The 17,379-nt window shown below is 38.9% G+C and overlaps 1 protein-coding gene across 1 annotated transcript; it reads left to right on the forward strand.

The window, feature by feature from the left end:
• The first annotated feature begins 13,457 nt into the window (after positions 1 to 13,457).
• Positions 13,458 to 16,068, forward strand: LOC117986717 (esterase FE4-like). The gene is made up of 3 exons (XM_034973590.2): positions 13,458 to 13,590; positions 14,342 to 15,663; positions 15,897 to 16,068. Exons 2-3 carry the CDS (start codon positions 14,516 to 14,518, stop codon positions 16,066 to 16,068), a joined length of 1,320 nt encoding a protein of 439 aa, XP_034829481.2. The 5' UTR covers positions 13,458 to 13,590; positions 14,342 to 14,515.
• The last annotated feature ends 1,311 nt before the right edge of the window (positions 16,069 to 17,379 follow it).

The raw sequence follows: 17,379 nt of genomic DNA on the forward strand, positions 1-17,379 counted from the left end.
GAAAACGTTCCAAGTTTCGGTCTCCTATATTCGGGAGGTCAAGGGGACGACGACGCCTCACGCCGGGCACCACGTGTTATATCCCGCGACTTCACCCGCGTATCCTTAATCCTACCTTGTACATAGTTTATGGAATTGCAATAAATTGAAATTGAAATTGACAAATTTCGAACTCCTCAGGGGTTGAATTTTCAAAAACCCTTTCTTAGCAGACGTCTTCATTCTACGTCATAATAGCTATCTACATGCCAAATTTCAGACCGATCTGTCCTGTAGTTTGAGCTGTGCGTTGATAGACACTGATCTATTAAGTTATCAACCTTTTATATAATACTAGATGATGCCCACGAATTCGTTTGCGTGGATTGAGGTTTTTAAAAATCCCGTGGGAACCCTTTGCTTTTGCGAGATAAAAAGTAGCTGATGTGTTATAATCTATGTCCATTCCTTACAGCCAAATCCGTTGAGTAGGTAGTTTTGGCATGAATGAGTAACAAACATACAGACATACCTACTCACATAAACACATAATACACAATCTTTCGCCTTTATAATATTAGTATTATATAGATGTTCTAGGCAAACGCGTCCCATCTTAGGCCACATCATCACTTCCCATCAGGTGTGATCGTGGTCAAGCGTGCGCCTATAACGAATAAAAATAATAATAATATGTATTCACTGCATCTAAAAATAAAGAAAGATAACACAAAGAGAGCTCGCTAAAAGACCGACAAAACAAAAAGTGATGTAACTAAATTAAAAGTTAATTACCCGGAGAGAAGCAACAGAAAAACAAGGAATATATGGCTGGTATTTTACAGATGTAGGGTGACGCATGCGCGGGGAGGACGGGGGGGGGGTCCACTAATAAAATAAGGAACTAAACCTGCCTGCGATGAATACAGTAGGAATTTACGCAAACATTGAGCTATTAGATTGAAAATGAGTTTGTTGAGGGCTTCTTCTCGGATTAGGGTGCGTATCGAACCTTGCAAGCTTTAGCTTTACGTTGATATTGTAAATTAGGTGACTTATTCTGTTCTGAGGTAGGTAGGTACATTGATGTTGGAAGGCTACCCCCTATGGAATATGGATAGGTACGAGTAACAACGATATTTTATTGAAAATCTACCTAGCCTCAAAAGCGAAACCTATTCACAAAATACCGGTCGCTATTTTGTTTTATTTTGAAAATAAAGTAGGTAGGTACTGTTAGTACCTACCTACTTTATTGTGCATTCCCTCGCTCTAGGTACAACAAGAGCAACGTCGATTTCATATTCATCCAATTTGCATGTTTCAAACTTGTCGTAACTACGAGCTGGTGCTTTTATTGGACTTTCAGTCGCTCAGGTACACTCAGGTACACTCAGGTACACCCATTTGAATAACTGGAACAACGTTTTAAATAAACGGGTCTAAAACTGCAAAAGCAAAGCTTGTATGAGATTTCAGAAGAATAATCACTACTTACCCATATTACAAATGCCAAAGTGTGTTTGTTTGTTGATCCGTCCTTCAATCACGTTGCAACGGAGCAACGTGTTTTTTGCATGAGTATAGTTAACTATAGACCTGGAGTTAGAGTTCCCACAGGATTCTTAAAAACCTAAATCCACGCGAACGAATTCGCAGGCATCAGCTAGTAATACTTACTATTATTATAAATGCGTTCAAACCGACAGACAAACAGACAGACAGACAAAAAAACGTGTGATTCAGTTATGGTACTACGGTTCAAACAACTTCAATTTTATTAATTAGTATAGATTGTTCTTACTTATAACGGAAATACACATTTTGTAATAATTTCAACTCTCTACCTACTACGGTTCATGAGATACGTGTAAGGGACAAAGAGGAGAGATAAAATAATTTGTAAGGAGAGAAGGCGCCAAGAGCAAGTACCAAGCCCTCACGGCATTCGGCCCATATAACCGAGAGGTTGGTGGGGCCATGCGAGGTGGAGGGCTGTCCCTGGTTCATGAGATACAGCCTGCTGGTATAGACAGACGGATGGATAGACGGACGTGCAGCAGAGGCTTAGTAATAGGGTTCCGTTGCACCCTTCGCGTACAGAACCCTAAAAAGTAATGGAAAAGCACCAAAAATATGAATGTAATTGGAGCGACGAGTAATAACTGAAAGCGGTTAGCCGCCGGGGGGAGTGGGAGGGGGGAGGGGGGGGGGGGGGGGAGGTAGTAATTGGTTTAATGTTGTCTTTAATTCCCAGGCGGCACTTACGCATATTAAACGTCGACCGACATGACCGCCTCCACACATTTCATTTTGTAGATTATTGTAAATATGATGTGATATAGGACGAGCGTGTTTCTAAATCTAAATATTATAAAAAGAAAATGTGACTGACTGATCTATCAACGCACAGCTTAAACTAATGGAAGGATCGGGCTGAAATTTGGCATGCAGATAGCTATTAGACGTAGGCATCCGCTAAGAAAGGATTTTTGAAAATTTAACCCTTAGGGGGGTAAAATAAGGGTTCGAAATTTGTGTAGTCCACGCGGACGAAGTCGCGAGCATAAGCTAGTTGTAAATATGATGTGATATAGGACGAGCGTGTTCTAAATTGAGTACAAAAGTAGGTACAGTAGCCGACAGGAAATATAGTACATCATCCTTTAGAAAGAGATTTCGGGTACGTAGAGCGTTATCTCTGTCACTCATACCTATTGTATTGCGTGTAAGTACCATTATCCAATACACTTAGTTTCTTTCACCAAAGGTTGCCTGGTGCAACCTTTACAGGGTACTTCCCGTTGACCTAGAATTATCATGAAATTCGGCAGGTAGTTAGGTCTTAAAGCACAAGCATCGCAGGAATAAATCTGAAACCGTGGAATTTGTGGTTACACCACACAAAAAAAATAAAATGTGTTAATGAACAAATAATTTGTATTTTTTAATTTTCAAAGTAAGAAAACTAACTAAGTACCTATACCAAGTGAGTGGGGTATAATATACAAGGGCTTTTCCTGGATATTCTAAAACAGATTTTTATGCATAATTGTTTTTGATTTATCGTGCAAAATGTTGAGTACGGAACCTTCGGTGCGCGAGTCTGACTCGCACTTGGCCGGTTTTTTAATGGTCAATCGTAGTAGAAGAAATTAATATCTATAATAGTGGTAGATTCACTTGACTCGAAAGTACTTTTCAAATGTCTATTTGAAAAAAACCTTTTTCTTCTATTCGATATGTACAGTACAATACTTTTCCAAAGCCACACATCTGTTAGAGGCCGATAAAAATATGGAGCTAGATTGTTTGAATACCCTTAGCGACTGGTATCCCTTCTGGCACCTTTATTGAATTGAGGAGGGTCTTATAAGCGAGTCACGTTTGGGGAATTCTGTTAAATCTCACCAAATGCCATTTTGTATTGAAAGAAATCGGTAATGGAAAAGTTATAAAGCTCTACACAATAATCTTAATCTTCTCTATATATAAAAATTAATCGCTGAATGTGTTGCTGACGCAAATCTCGAGAATAGCTGAACCGATTTCGCTAAATTATTTTTATATAATATTTCGAGGATGATTCTTACGGAGAGAAAAATTAAAAAAAAAATCTTGTAAAAGAATCGACTGTTAGGCGGTACAAAGTTCGCCGGGGCAGCTAGTAATTTATACAAATTGATAACTTCCCTGGCGCAGTGGTAAAATAAATAGTCTTTATACGAGGGCAGGTCCTGGATTCGATTAAGAACTTTCATTATCATCATGATCGACCCATCGCCGACTATATTTATTTCATTTAAATGTAATATATACAGCGTGTAGCCAGAACGCTAGCAAAAACTAAGCGTTAATATTATCTTAACACAATCCAATACCAATAACCATTTACCTCATTTTGTAGTTTTAGTGATTTAGTATTTTTCAAACCCTCAATATATAGCATGCGAAACTCGGTTTAATGCCCCGCCTACGACGAGACATCGACTCCGAGTGGCCTACTTACACAACGTTCGTTGACCTCTAGCGCCAGTCAGATGTTTTATTTGCAATGTATCGCAAACTTTTACATCAGTAATCATCAGTAGGTACCTACTATCACCTGTCTTCGTTTTTGCCAGCCATCTAGGGTTCTGTAGACTGTAGGTATAGTTATTATTTTAAAAAATAGGCATGGCATGAAGTTTTTTAATATTTTTTAACACATAGGTAATATTATAATATTAAATATCTAGTAATAGTTGTAGAGGTTAAGTGATAATTTTTTGACTTGAGGAGTTCTCATTTTTCGAGAGCGAGCTCGACTGCGAACTCTGGTTCAGGACAAGGCGACTGGTCTTGGCTCCAGTTCACTCAGTCTGTGCTAAACGTTCTTGCTAATTGTCAGTCCTCTGTCTGGGTGAGGACTGGCTCTATTTTATCCTTTGATTTATATTTATTGACGATGTAAAGCATGATAATATCTAAGGCCCTTTCCACATGCGCACGGCGACCGTGCCGTGTCTTGTGTCGCCCATCCTCATCCTCTACAAATACAGTTTCGACAACAAATAAACAATTTTAACTATTAGTAAGCGTAAAATTTTATCTACTTATTCTGAATAAATCAAAGTATCGACAAATTGCGACCGCCCGCTGCCGGGCGACCGTAAATCGTGTGTAAGCCGTGTACATTATATTATATGCACGGCACGGCCGCCGAGCACGTTTAGACGGCCACCGCAGTAGCGTGCAGGTCATAGAGGCATAAATGCACTGCTTACCCCAGTTGTAAGCTCAATGCATATTTTTCATTATGACCTGCCAGTAAACAGGTTCCTACCTAACTAATGCCTACCCTAGCTTCAAACCCTGTGCACGCCACTGGGCCACCGTATGCATGTGAAAAGGCCCTAAGATACCCGTCAGTATTCCCGCACCGCGCAGCTTCTTCAGGAACCGTCTTAGTTAAACGGTACTTGTTTAGTTGTGTATCTTATTAAAACAATTACCGCCAGACAAGACAAACATCCAAGAAAGCGGAGCGCATTGCGGAATGGTTGGCACTTGGCAGTTGGCAGTTGGCAGGGCGGCTGGCAGTTGGCACGCTCGCCACTCGACCGCGCCAAAATGTTCGCACTAATTGCCAACCCTCACAGCATCCAGACTTTCAATAGAGATTCATTTAGTTCGTTTAGAGCCTGCACTGTCAAGCGGGACTGATGCAACAGCACTGTGTGCTTAGTACCTACCTTCTAGTAACGCTGCGGCCTATAAGTAATTTAATAAAGGCCTGTCTTTTTATAGCGTATCTTTTGTCTTTTACTTCTTTCTCTTAGAAGATAATATAAGAGTTAGAGTTAAGTAATCGAGTGCCATCGAAGGGGCGCACTGCCGTAGGTAGTTACCTACGTCTAGTTCTCAGATCTCGTATCTAACAAATTGAGTCTAATCTAATATCTAATTGGATCTTGGACTGTATGTAGTGAAAAGATGTGATGTTTTGTATAGCGGTAGCTTATGGGGGGCTAGAATTTATTATTAAATAATATTAAAAATAATATAAAATAGAATAATTTTAAAAAATCATGATTTTTATTTAGTAACGTCACAATCCATACACGACAAAATATTTTTCAATTTTTAACATAAATTAACACAATTTTTCTGGTGGAAAATATTTTTGTTAAAAAATTTAATGATTTTTGTCGTTTACACCATGTGACGTAATTAATCGCCTTCCGTACAGCGTGACATTAATAATTAATTATGTTAAAAATAACGAAAAATCTTAATTTTTAAATAAGTATCCATAAACTACCGTTATACAAAACATCACTTCATTTTATTACTACAGTCCAAGGCCATATTGGTAAGGCCTCGTTTATCTACAATCTGTAGTCATCATGATCAACCCATTGTCGGGTCACTACTGAGCACGGGTCCCTCTCAGAATGAGAAGGGTTTGGCCTCCACCATGCTGGCCAAGTATGGATTGGCGAAATTTCGTAGACCCGTAACACTTCACTCTACTTACGTAACATTCTATAAAGGGACCAACAACAAAAGAGAATAGTACGAGAGCTCGTAACCCGAGAGGATCGATAAGGATCAACGGTCGGTTAAGCCAAGAGCTATTGACCGCGTTCAACATATTTACAACTCTATTACATTACGGATAGGGTATATTTTCGTTGGCTAAGAGGAGAAGGTTCTCGATTAATACGGACATTAAGTAGTTGTGGATTGAATGAGTGAACATGTCTTGCTGCGGAAAGCTATCGAGTTCAACTCGTCGAACATTTGCATACTTTATTTTAATTAGGTGCTTTTAACTTATATTTTTAACCGGCTGTATGAAACGAAAAAAAGCTTTTTAAAAAAATAAAAATGGCGAGCAAACGATCAGGTGGGTCACCTGATGTTAAGTGATTACCGTCGCACATGAACATTTGCAGTACCAGAGGAACCACCAATGCGTTGCCGGCCTTTCAGGAATTTGTTGGTCCGCCCCTTGAATAACCCCATGTTGTAATCTAGTGGGAACACCGTCGAAGGTAGTTGATTCCACAGTTTGCATGTGCGTGGAAAAAGGATCTGGCACAACGGGTGGTCGAATTGCTCCAAACACCCAGGTGGTGAGGCTGGAATTGTTTGCGGTGGCGTGCGGTGCGGTTGTAGAAAAAGGAGGGTGGAATGAGAGCAAACAACTCTTCGGAATACTCTCCATTTTGAATATTATGAAAAACGAAGGAGAACCTCTTTCGGTTTTAGTTCGGTGTGTATAATCGTAGACTACTTTATGGGTGTGTGTGTGTGTACAGCGGAGATTGGGAACTGTGGAGCGTCACCCCCACATTTTTAAGAACTCTTTTTTTCGCCAATTTTCGTTATGATATTTGTGATTAAAGGTCAAAGGTCAAAATACATGATTATTTTCGTCAATTTTTGTAATGATATTCGTATTAAAGGTCAAAGGTTCATTATTGGACCAAAAAAATTCAGATTCTTCGGTAGTATGCACTTTTCGGAAGTACACCCTTGATATGGATCAAAAAATGTGTTGGCGTCGCCAGTTACCTAAAAGGATAGATAGATTTGTACTCAAACTTCAAGAGTTACAGTGAAAGTCATAAAAAGTATTATTTTAAAAACAAAAACCAGTAAAGTGCGAGTCGGACTCAAACACTAATGGTTCCGTACCATCGTACAAAAAACAACAATTTTATCTGCAACACTGCAAGTTAATGATGGACAGGGCCATCTACATGTGATTTAGTAAACTAATTATTTTTTCGTGAACATATTTGTTTTTTGTTATGTAACCCCAAATTCATGATTTTCGGACCTTTTCCATTTACTTGTGATATATAAGACATACCTCATATATAGGTAATAAATAATAATACATAAGTGACGCTACTAACCTCAATAAAAATGTAGAGCGCCTACGTTGTAGTACGCTACGCGGTTGCTACGAGTACTACGAGATTAATAACGTTTCGTATAGTCCGCGACAGGTCTAGACGGCAATCGGGGTATGAGATCCCGGGTTCGATTCCTGGCAGGGATTTGGAATTTTATAATTTCTAAATTTCTGGTCTAGTCTGGTGGGAGGCTTCGGCTGTGGCTAGTTACCACCCTACCGGCAAAGCCGTGCCGCCAAGCGACTTAGCGATCCTGTACGACGCCGTGAAGAAACCAAAGTTACATTGGTTTATTAAAAACCGCCATATACCTTCCAGGTTAGACTGCATCGTCACTTACCACCAAGTGAGATTGCAGTTAAGGGCCAACTTGTATCTGAATAAAAAAAAGGCCAAGTGCAAATGAGACTCGCGCACTGAGGGTTCCGTACTACAATCGTATTTTATCGACATTTTGCACGATAAATCAAAAACTATTATGCTTATAAATAAATAAAAGTCTGTTTTAGAATGTACAGGTAAAGCCCTTTCATATTGCGTATTTCATACGTGAAGTACCCTGTAGGTTTCTTGACAGACCGACAGACAGACAGACAGACAGACAACAAAGTGATCCTATAAGGGTTCCGTTTTTCCTTTTGAGGTACGGAACCCTAAAAACAAAAAAAAAATGGTTAGAAAAGACTCGTACTTTTATAGTGAAATCCTCCTATATGTACAAGCTCGCATCATTTCAGTTGATTTTATTTTTAAATAGTAATTTATTTTCATGTGCAAAGTAAGTAATTGGCTAGACAGCGTTACATTTGCTTCGCTAAATTAACAATGGTTTTAGGGTTCTGTACCTACTCATAGAGTCCTAGGAATTTGGTGAACCAAAATCCTAGGACCTAGCCTAAAAGCCTAGTGACTAAGACGTGGCCTCCTAATCGGGAGGTCGGGATTTCGATCCCGGGCACCGAGCATAAACGTTAGAGGTGCCTCTAACTTTTTGGAGCTATGTTCGTTTTGTCAGCATTTAAATATTACATTGCTTTAACGGTGAAGGAAAACATCCTGAGGAAACCTGCATGCCTGAGAGTTCTCCATAATGTTCTCAAAGGTATGTGAACATGGATGTTGTGTGAAGTCTACCAATCCGCACATGGCCAGCGTGGTAGACTATGACCAAAACCCTTCTCACTCTGAGAGCAGACCCGTGCTCTGTAGTGAGCCGGCGATGAGTTGATCATGATGAGGTTAATATGTAGTCAAATGAAAACCAAACTAAGTTAGTATAAAAGCGTTAGGGAGAGTGTTGGGGCCATTTTAGGCTCGTTTATCGAAGGACAAAGATCGTTCATGTATTTTCCACAAAAGCAAAGGCAGAGTTGTAAAGTCCCTCAGTTCGATAAGGACATCACTCCCGCAGTCCGCATTGTTATTCATCGCGACCTCTTTCGTGGCGTGCCAGAGCCGTGCCGCATCTACCTTCTCTATCTAACCCGACTAAAACTTCATAAGCGCGAAAGTGATAGAGTTTGGGATGCGTGGAATTCGTGCCATGCGCTCGTAGTAGAATCCTTTTCTGCATCTCTTTCATACACTTTCAGATTGCTGTAAGTGTGAAAGGGATGGCGTTATAGCGCAACAGTTGTCGTATACGGAGCTATCGATCGTAGAACCACGTGAGGCGCTTCTGTCTTTACACTGAAAAAATATTTGTATTTATTTTCCATTTTCCGCTTAACCATTGCTCTTTTTCTTTTACATATTTTTTAATAGTTCGTATGTAGCAAGCAATGTAATACGTTTACTCAATGTAGTGTAGTGTTATCCTGTGAAGGTTAGGAAGGTTAAGCCTGTTGCAATAATTGCTCCCTTCCGATAAAATGGTGAAATAAAATGGAATGAATTTCTGACACAATACTACGACGCAGTACGAGTTAGATAAGATGTAGTCAAAGTTTAATGGGGCAACTTTTATATACTTACTTAGGTATTTCCGCGTAATTATGACTGCTAAAACAATTGCGAATCAGCATTGGGCCAGCGTGGCAAACTATGGCCTAAACCCTTTTCACTCGGAGGGGAGACCCGGGAGTAGTGGGCCGGTAATTGGTTGATCATTGTAAAAAGTATAGCATATAAAAATCTCTGTGTCAAGTCTGCCAATCCGTACATGGTCAGCGTGGCGGACTATGGCCGAAGCTCTTCTCATTTTGAGAGGAGATCGGCTGCGCGATTGCGAGAGAATGACAGCTACAATGTAAAGATCGCAATCACCTCTCTATTTGGTTGATTCTCGCTCACTATTGGCTACAATGTATTGTTGCAACAAGAATCGCACAAACTCAGCCAATCACAACAATTGAGATTGTAATAATGATTGGTACAGGTTTTACGAAATCGACCTGCAGTGCTCAGTAATGGGCCGGTGACGGGTTGATCTTGATGAACCAGAACAATTAACTCATCAGTCGATGTCGCAAATAGGTCGCGCCGCCCTCAAAGCAGAATTCATCAACTTATATTACGTAATTCAATGAAACGTAAACGTAATTCACCCTTTCCGTTCCATCAACAAATTAAACAATTTATTCGCAATGAAAGATATAACCGTTCGAAATTGCGCCAAGGGCGAACCTGCCTAAATTAGTCCTTTGTAACGTTTAAGGTTGTGTCCACACACAATGCGCGCCGATAACGCTCCAACGAGGTATAATGCATACATTTTGAGAAAGCACTCGCCATATCAGCTTTATGTGTCGATCTATCATATCAATAGTACGGTTTTCCATTAGATTAAGGACTAAAATTGTACACATAGAGCAAAAACCGGCCAAGTGCGAGTCAGGCTCGCGCAACGAGGGTTCCGTACTACAGTTGTATTTCTTCGACATTTTGTGTGTGTGTCTCCAAGTGGAAACATTGTGAAATCAACAACGGTGGTACTGAATTTTTGACTCAAATCAAAGATCAATTTCTCTGACGTTATTTATGTTTCGGATTATTTTTGAATTCTATCATCGTTAGTAAGATGTATAATCTCATACTTACTAAAAGCTGCTTTTGACTTTCGGCTGAGATTGGAGTCGGCTGTAGGTAGCTTACCTTTGGTCGTGCAGTTTCAGTCGCGCAGTGTGTGTGTGTCCGGCTTTACCCACAGCCAAGGCGCGGCGTCACGCAACCGAGCACGCCATCTACGGGAAAATTATGGAACCTGTGCCTTTTCCTTTGTTACGACGTGCCGAAAGAAATACTGCTTATTACGGCTGTAACTTTTGTTCGCTGCTAGATGCTTGCTTTTGAAATATTGCTTATGGCGGGTGATATAAATTCTGTACAGTGTACTTAAATTTTTTAGCGGCACGAAATACGGTCGGAAGAATTTACAACATGAAAATTTACGAAATTGGGCTACATAACAAAAGAAAGCAAACCTTTTCACGTCATAAACTTCATGACATATAGTTAAACGCCTTCCAATACCTAGACTTCATCACTATACCTACTTTAGTGTACAATCTATAAAAATATAATTTAGACATATAGGTACCTACTTGACAATATATAATTAATTACAACTCTAAAATCTGATACTTCTTTTGTATAGCACTATGTCTTCTAGTTCCTGTTCAATATTGCTCTTTTTGATGATTTAATGACGATGCTATAAATTAGGTTTAGGTTTAAAGACGTTTATTCTCATAAAGACAAAGTCACTTACATGAGAACTTAATTCTAAGAATAAAGTTTACAAATATTCGCCATTTAGGTACTCATTCAATGCATTTGTCGATTATTATTCGAAATTACTCTTATTTGTAAAATACAATCTTGTTTCTTAAAATCAATAATAAATTTGATAGTTGATTTTGTCATTCATAGTACCCCAGGGCATCTATTTTTACGTACAATGACAAATTTATTTGAAGGTAAAAATAAATACATATTTTTGTATTGTTGCAAAAGTGAATTAACGAAAAGTCTTGGGTGCTCTCAAAGTTTCACGGCCGAGTTTCGCCGCAGTCAAACTACCAACTTTTAAGCTCTTATAATGTCTTTAGAATTTTATTACAATAAGTTTAAAATTCAGCTGTTGAGGCAGCGCAACGCTTGACCTGCTAGCCTGCTAGCCTGCTAGCCTGCTAGCCTGCTAGCCTGCTTGCCTGCTGCGGATGCTCGTAATTACGAAGTTTAACTCATGGCGGATTCCATGTATTTTATTAGCCAACAATATGATACATTGAGGCTTTCCTTAATATTTAAGGGGAGGCATATACGTTGACTAGCTTCTGCCCGCGGCTTCGCCCGCGTGGCCTACAGGAAACAAATGTCATTTTTTTATTCAAAAAAAAGGGGGGGGGGGATTTTCTCATAGTCGTTTCTTAGCTGACACCTAACCTCAAGAAAAAACCTACTTTCCAAATATCAAGTATGTAATATCAATAATAAAAACTGTCCCATACAAACTTTCATCCCCTATTTTACCACCCTTATAAGCAAATTTTCAAAAAATCCTGAAACTTCCATACAAACTTCCATCCCCCATTTAACCCACTTAGGGATGGAATTTCGAAAAATCCTTTCTTAGTGGATACCTACTCTTTACAAAGAATAGACCTTCCAAATTTCATGTCTTTAGGACCAGCGGTTTAGGCTGTGCGTTGATATATATGTCAGTCATTCAGTCAGTCAGTCAGGACTTTGAATTTTATATATGTAAATATAGAAGATGATGACAATAAAATTGTTATCTGTGATCTTGGCAGACATTTCCGTGTGCTATTTTATTTAGGCTTTCCTTGTAGATTATTGTAAATCTCGCCATACGTATGTTTTCGACCATGACGGGTTTTCGTGCGTCACCTGGTGGCGGTGTGGCGGTAAGGCGGAGGACCGTGTGTGATGGATAGGTACGCTCTCCAAAAGATCTATGTCCAGCTGTGTACACATACAGACTGACGGATGGATGTAGGTACTTATACTTAGGTACTACCGATAGGTTACTACCTAATGCCAGTGCCGTGCAATTTTATCAAGGTTGAGGCCATCTAATCGAGATGAAGATTCAAGATCACTGTTTGATAAGATTTCATATTTTTATCACAACAATACAATTTGATAACAGATCGCTGAGATGACCATTAATTTCGTAGGATTAAACAAGATACCTTCCCATACGTACCTAATGGTATCTATACTACTAGACTAATATTATAAAGAGGTAAAGTTTGTAAGTTTGTTTGTAGGGGATAATCTCTGGAACTACTGAACCGATTTTGAACCTTAAATAACATAAGCTATTTTTTATTTCAAGAAATTTGAGATTCTAATAAGCTATCCGTGCGAAGCCGGGGGGGGGGGGGGGGGGGTTTAAATTATTTAGTTACTAGATAATCCCCGCGACTTCATGTATTGTTTTCCTTATATTCATACCGCGTGAATGCAGGTTTTTTTAAAATAATCTAATTTTTTTGATTTTTCGGGATAAAAATAAGCCTACGTCCGTCCCGTACCATGCATCCCGGAGACGGACATACGTCTCCGGGATGCATGGTAGGCAAGTAAGTACTGTCTTATGGCACCCGTGTTTTGATGCCGCTGAGTCTCGTTTGATCGTCCGTCCATCGTCCGTTGCGAGGGTCATGCTAGGACCTTGGGACCCCAACGATTATTTAAAAAAAGTTGGTCACTCTACTGCTAAAAATTCCTATAATGTACACAGTTTTATCACTTCATAGCGGACGTTAGACTGATAGTAAAATAAGACTAAACTATAAAAAGGTGATGTTCTTCTTTAAAAAGTAACATTTTTATTATTTTAGTGAACGTTGTAATCCTAAAAACTTTTTGATAAAATGATATAAACTCGGTTAAACCTACCCTATACCCTAAGTCAAAGTCAAAGTCAAATGATTTATTCAAAATAGGTAATAAATTACTCTTTTTGATGGTCAGATGTTGGATTTGTAAGATATAGTGGTGATACGCAAACTTAAAACTAAAGCTACGAGGGTTCCAAACGCGCCCCGGTTAGTTAAAGACGATGGACATCTTCAGCTGGCTATATCCTCTGCTGAGGCTGTTCTCTGTGCACGTGCAAGTCAAGGAGGGTGTCTTGGAAGGAGATGTAGACGTGAACCCATACGGAAGTCCCTTCTTTAGCTTCAAGGGCATACCTTATGCGGAACCTCCTGTTGGTGATCTAAGATTCAAGGTAATCAGTACCCTTATTATAAATGCGAAAGTGTTTGTTTGTTGGTTTGTTGGTTTGTTCTTCAATCACGTCGCAACGGTACAACGGATCGACGTGATTTTTTGCATGGTTATAGTTAAAGACCTGGAGAGTCACATAGGCTACTTTTTATCCCGCAAAATCAAAGAGTTCCACGGGATTTTTAAAAAACCTAATTACACGCTGACGAAGTCGAGGTCATCAGCTAGTCATTTATAACTAGTTGTCTGCCAATCCGCACTGCGTGGTGGACTGTGGCCTAAGCCCTTCTTATTCTGAAAGGAGACTGCTCAGTCAGGTCGGTGATGGGTTGAGACGAAAATAATAACTAGCTGATGCCCGTGGCTTCATCGGAGTGGATTTAGGTTTATTAAAACACCGTAGGAACTAGGAGCTCTTTGATTTTTCGGAATGAAAAGTATTTTATTTTCGCTTCCAGGATGTAAAACAACTTTGTGCCAAATTTAGAGATTGAGCTGTCAAATAATAAAAGACTAGACTAGCATGATACTCGTAAGTATGTAATACGTTCGCAGACATACAGATAGACAGACAGGCACACTTTCGTTTTATTATTTTAGATAGATACCTACCTAAAATGAATTCAACATTAAGTATTTTGGTTGCTAAAAACGAATACTTTGCTTCAATGGTGGCTTGACTTGATTATGATGTTGATAATAACAATTAACTAACAAAATTCAAAGTAACATTGTGTCATTGTTTGTTCTAGGCACCTCAGCCAAAAACACCCTGGGAAGGAGTTCGTAGTGCCAAAGAACACGCCTCGAAATGTTACCAGTACGAGCTATTCAACAACGAATCTGCTCCATCAGTGGGCAGTGAAGATTGCCTGTACCTCAACGTTTACACTCCTAACTTAGTTCCTATCAACCCTTTACCTGTCATGGTGTGGATACACGGAGGAGGATTCATCAGTGGAGCTGGCGATGACAACGGTCCTCAATTCCTTTTGAGAAAAGGTGTTATCCTCGTTACCCTCAATTATAGACTTGAGATCTTAGGTTTCCTCTCCCTCGACACGGAAGACATCCCTGGAAACGCTGGCATGAAGGACCAAGTGGCTGCTCTGAGATGGGTGAAAGAAAACATAAGGAAGTTCGGTGGTGATCCTGATAACATTACAATTTTTGGGGAGAGTGCTGGAGGTGCAAGCGTCTCCTTCCATCTAGTCTCACCGATGACGAAAGGTCTTTTCAAAAGAGCTATCATGCAGAGTGGAACGATAACAGGATGGCTTCCACATACATTTAGAGCAAAAGACAAGGCGATATTACTTTCGAGAGAATTGGGATGTTACTCCAATGACGATAAAGAAATCTATGAATTCTTCAAAACTCAGCCTGTTGAAAATCTTATTAGAAAGGAAATTAGACTATCTTACGCCGCATTGGCTAAAGAATCTCCTAATTTCTTAAACTTATTTGCTATAGTATCGGAAAAACAGTTTGGTAACAATGAAAGATTTTATTACGGAGATTCTTTTGATCTGGTACGTGACGGTATACATGAGGGTGTGGACATTATGAATGGTTATACAGCTGATGAAGGGATATTGTATTTTTCTGCTGGAGTCGATGTCGACAGACTCTTCGATCAAGCTAATAAATTCTTAGAATTTTTCGTCCCACATCTCTTCACCCTAAACACTCCTTTAGTTACGCAAATGGAAATCGGGAGAAGGTTTAAAGAGTTTTACTTGAAAAATAATACAGCGTCTAAGGAAACCGTGGACGATTTGTTAAGATATTTCAATATGGAGCTGTTTACGTATGGTGCGATGACAATGCAGAAAATGGTTGCTAAGAGAGATGACAATAAGAATTATTTGTACAAGTTTACATGCAAATCTGAATTGAACCAGGTCTCGGTGATGCTGGGATCGGACGGCCTGTTCAACTACAGGCCAGTGACAGCACATGGTGATGACATCGGATATCTGTTCCCTCTAACTCCGACAATCGACATGAACTCGGATGCTTTCAAAATGATCGATCAAGTAACCACACTTTGGACGAATTTCGCTAAATATGGGTAAGGAAGTTACGAACTTTTAAGTTCCAAATATCCTTTCTCTTCCTTCGTTTGCTTATTACAAAAAAATGCATTTGAATGGTGCTATGTAAATAAAATGTGTAGGTACTAATACTAATGGTTATTACTATATTATGGTATAAACTAACTAATAACTTTTGTATGGTTTATGCGATGGTGACATTTAAGTAAAGTTTTCAAAAGTTAGAAATACAATTTTTTTTTAATTTCAGTGATCCCACTCCTGATGGCAGTTTGGGCACAAAATGGCTCCCTTTCACTTTGGAAAATGAGGAGTATTTGGACATCGGAGAGGTTCTCGAACTAAAAACGTTTCCAGATAAAGAAGAGGTGGATTTCTGGGAAAGCAATTTTGAAGAATTTTTACCGCATTATGTGCCTTAAATGTAACTTAATATTTAATTTTGTTATTAATATGTTATATATAATTTAAAATGTTTTTTTTATAAACTCCAATTATTACCTACCTATCCTACTTTAGTGAGAATTTACAATTACAAATGGGAGGTCCAATTCTAGGCTGGGTTAGTTTAGGCATTTATAATTACTCAATTGAAGTCCGATCTAGTGGGATAAGATAAAATAGTGCTGCCAAGTGATTTAGACCTTTAAGTTCCAGTACTTATATGAAACTGATTATGCCGTTGCCACTTACCACTAGTTGAGATACCTAGCAATCAACAGCTCATCTAAATTTTAAATTAAATTAAATTAAATTATTTATTTATTGATCAAACATAGGGACACTTAAACATACTTACTTACGAGAACTATAATACATACTTATACATAATAACAAACCAATTTGTTAAGTAGGTAGGTATACAGAAAAATCGACTGTCCCTAAGCTAGGTATACACCTGTGTTTTAGGCGACAGCACTCTCCTTAAAATTGATGGCTCATTTTATATACAAAAGAAAAGGAATCTGCATGTAAGGTAGATATAAAATTTAACATGTTTACTATAATTATTAGAACTATCTGTATCTAAATATATAAAAGGAAAGGTGACTGACTGGCTGACTGATCTATTAACGCACAGCTTAAACTGCTGGACGAATCGGGCTGATATTTGGCATGCAGATGGCTATTATGACGTAGGCATCCTTTTTCGAAATTCCACCCCTAAGAGGGTTAAATGGGGCTTTGAGTTGCGGTTTTGTGGGAATTATTTCACAACATAAGGTACCCGTACCGCTTCGCGCAACGTGATGGAGGGTTCCGTGCGACTGTGCGACTCAGCTCAAAGGAATGTTTGATGAGGAGGTTCGAGCACGTCTTCGTATGAATACCTATTGCCAGAATTTAATATTTATCCCGACGCCGCCCACGTTACACGTAAACAATATGACGTAACTCTTACGTGTTTCTCTCGTTTATGGCGTAAAGGTGGCTACATACTTTACATCACCAGAACCGTAATTTTTTTTCATTACTACTATTAAAACTAAATTTAAATAAATTAAATAAGCTCATTTATAGCTCTTCAAAAACACGTTCTTAAATAGTTTCCAGGTTACGCCGCAGACGCCGTACGGCGCGAGGTGGGAAGCTGGAAGAAATATCGATTTAGAGATAAGCATTTCCAATGTAACTTAATTTATTACTACTATGTAACTACAATTTCAGTACATGAAAAATAAAAAAAATAAAATAAAAATAAAAATAGAAGTAGGTAGGTATAAATTCCATGA

This window comes from Maniola hyperantus, chromosome 11 (assembly GCF_902806685.2).
Source record: "Maniola hyperantus chromosome 11, iAphHyp1.2, whole genome shotgun sequence".
NCBI lineage: Eukaryota > Metazoa > Arthropoda > Insecta > Lepidoptera > Nymphalidae > Maniola > Maniola hyperantus.

Coding starts and splice junctions, on each gene's coding strand:
- LOC117986717 (XM_034973590.2), top strand. CDS start 14,516: ATGGTGTGGATACACGGAGGAGGATTCATCAGTGGAGCTGGCGATGAC. Junction 15,664..15,896: donor ACGAATTTCGCTAAATATGG/GTAAGGAAGTTA, acceptor TTTTAATTTCAG/TGATCCCACTCCTGATGGCA.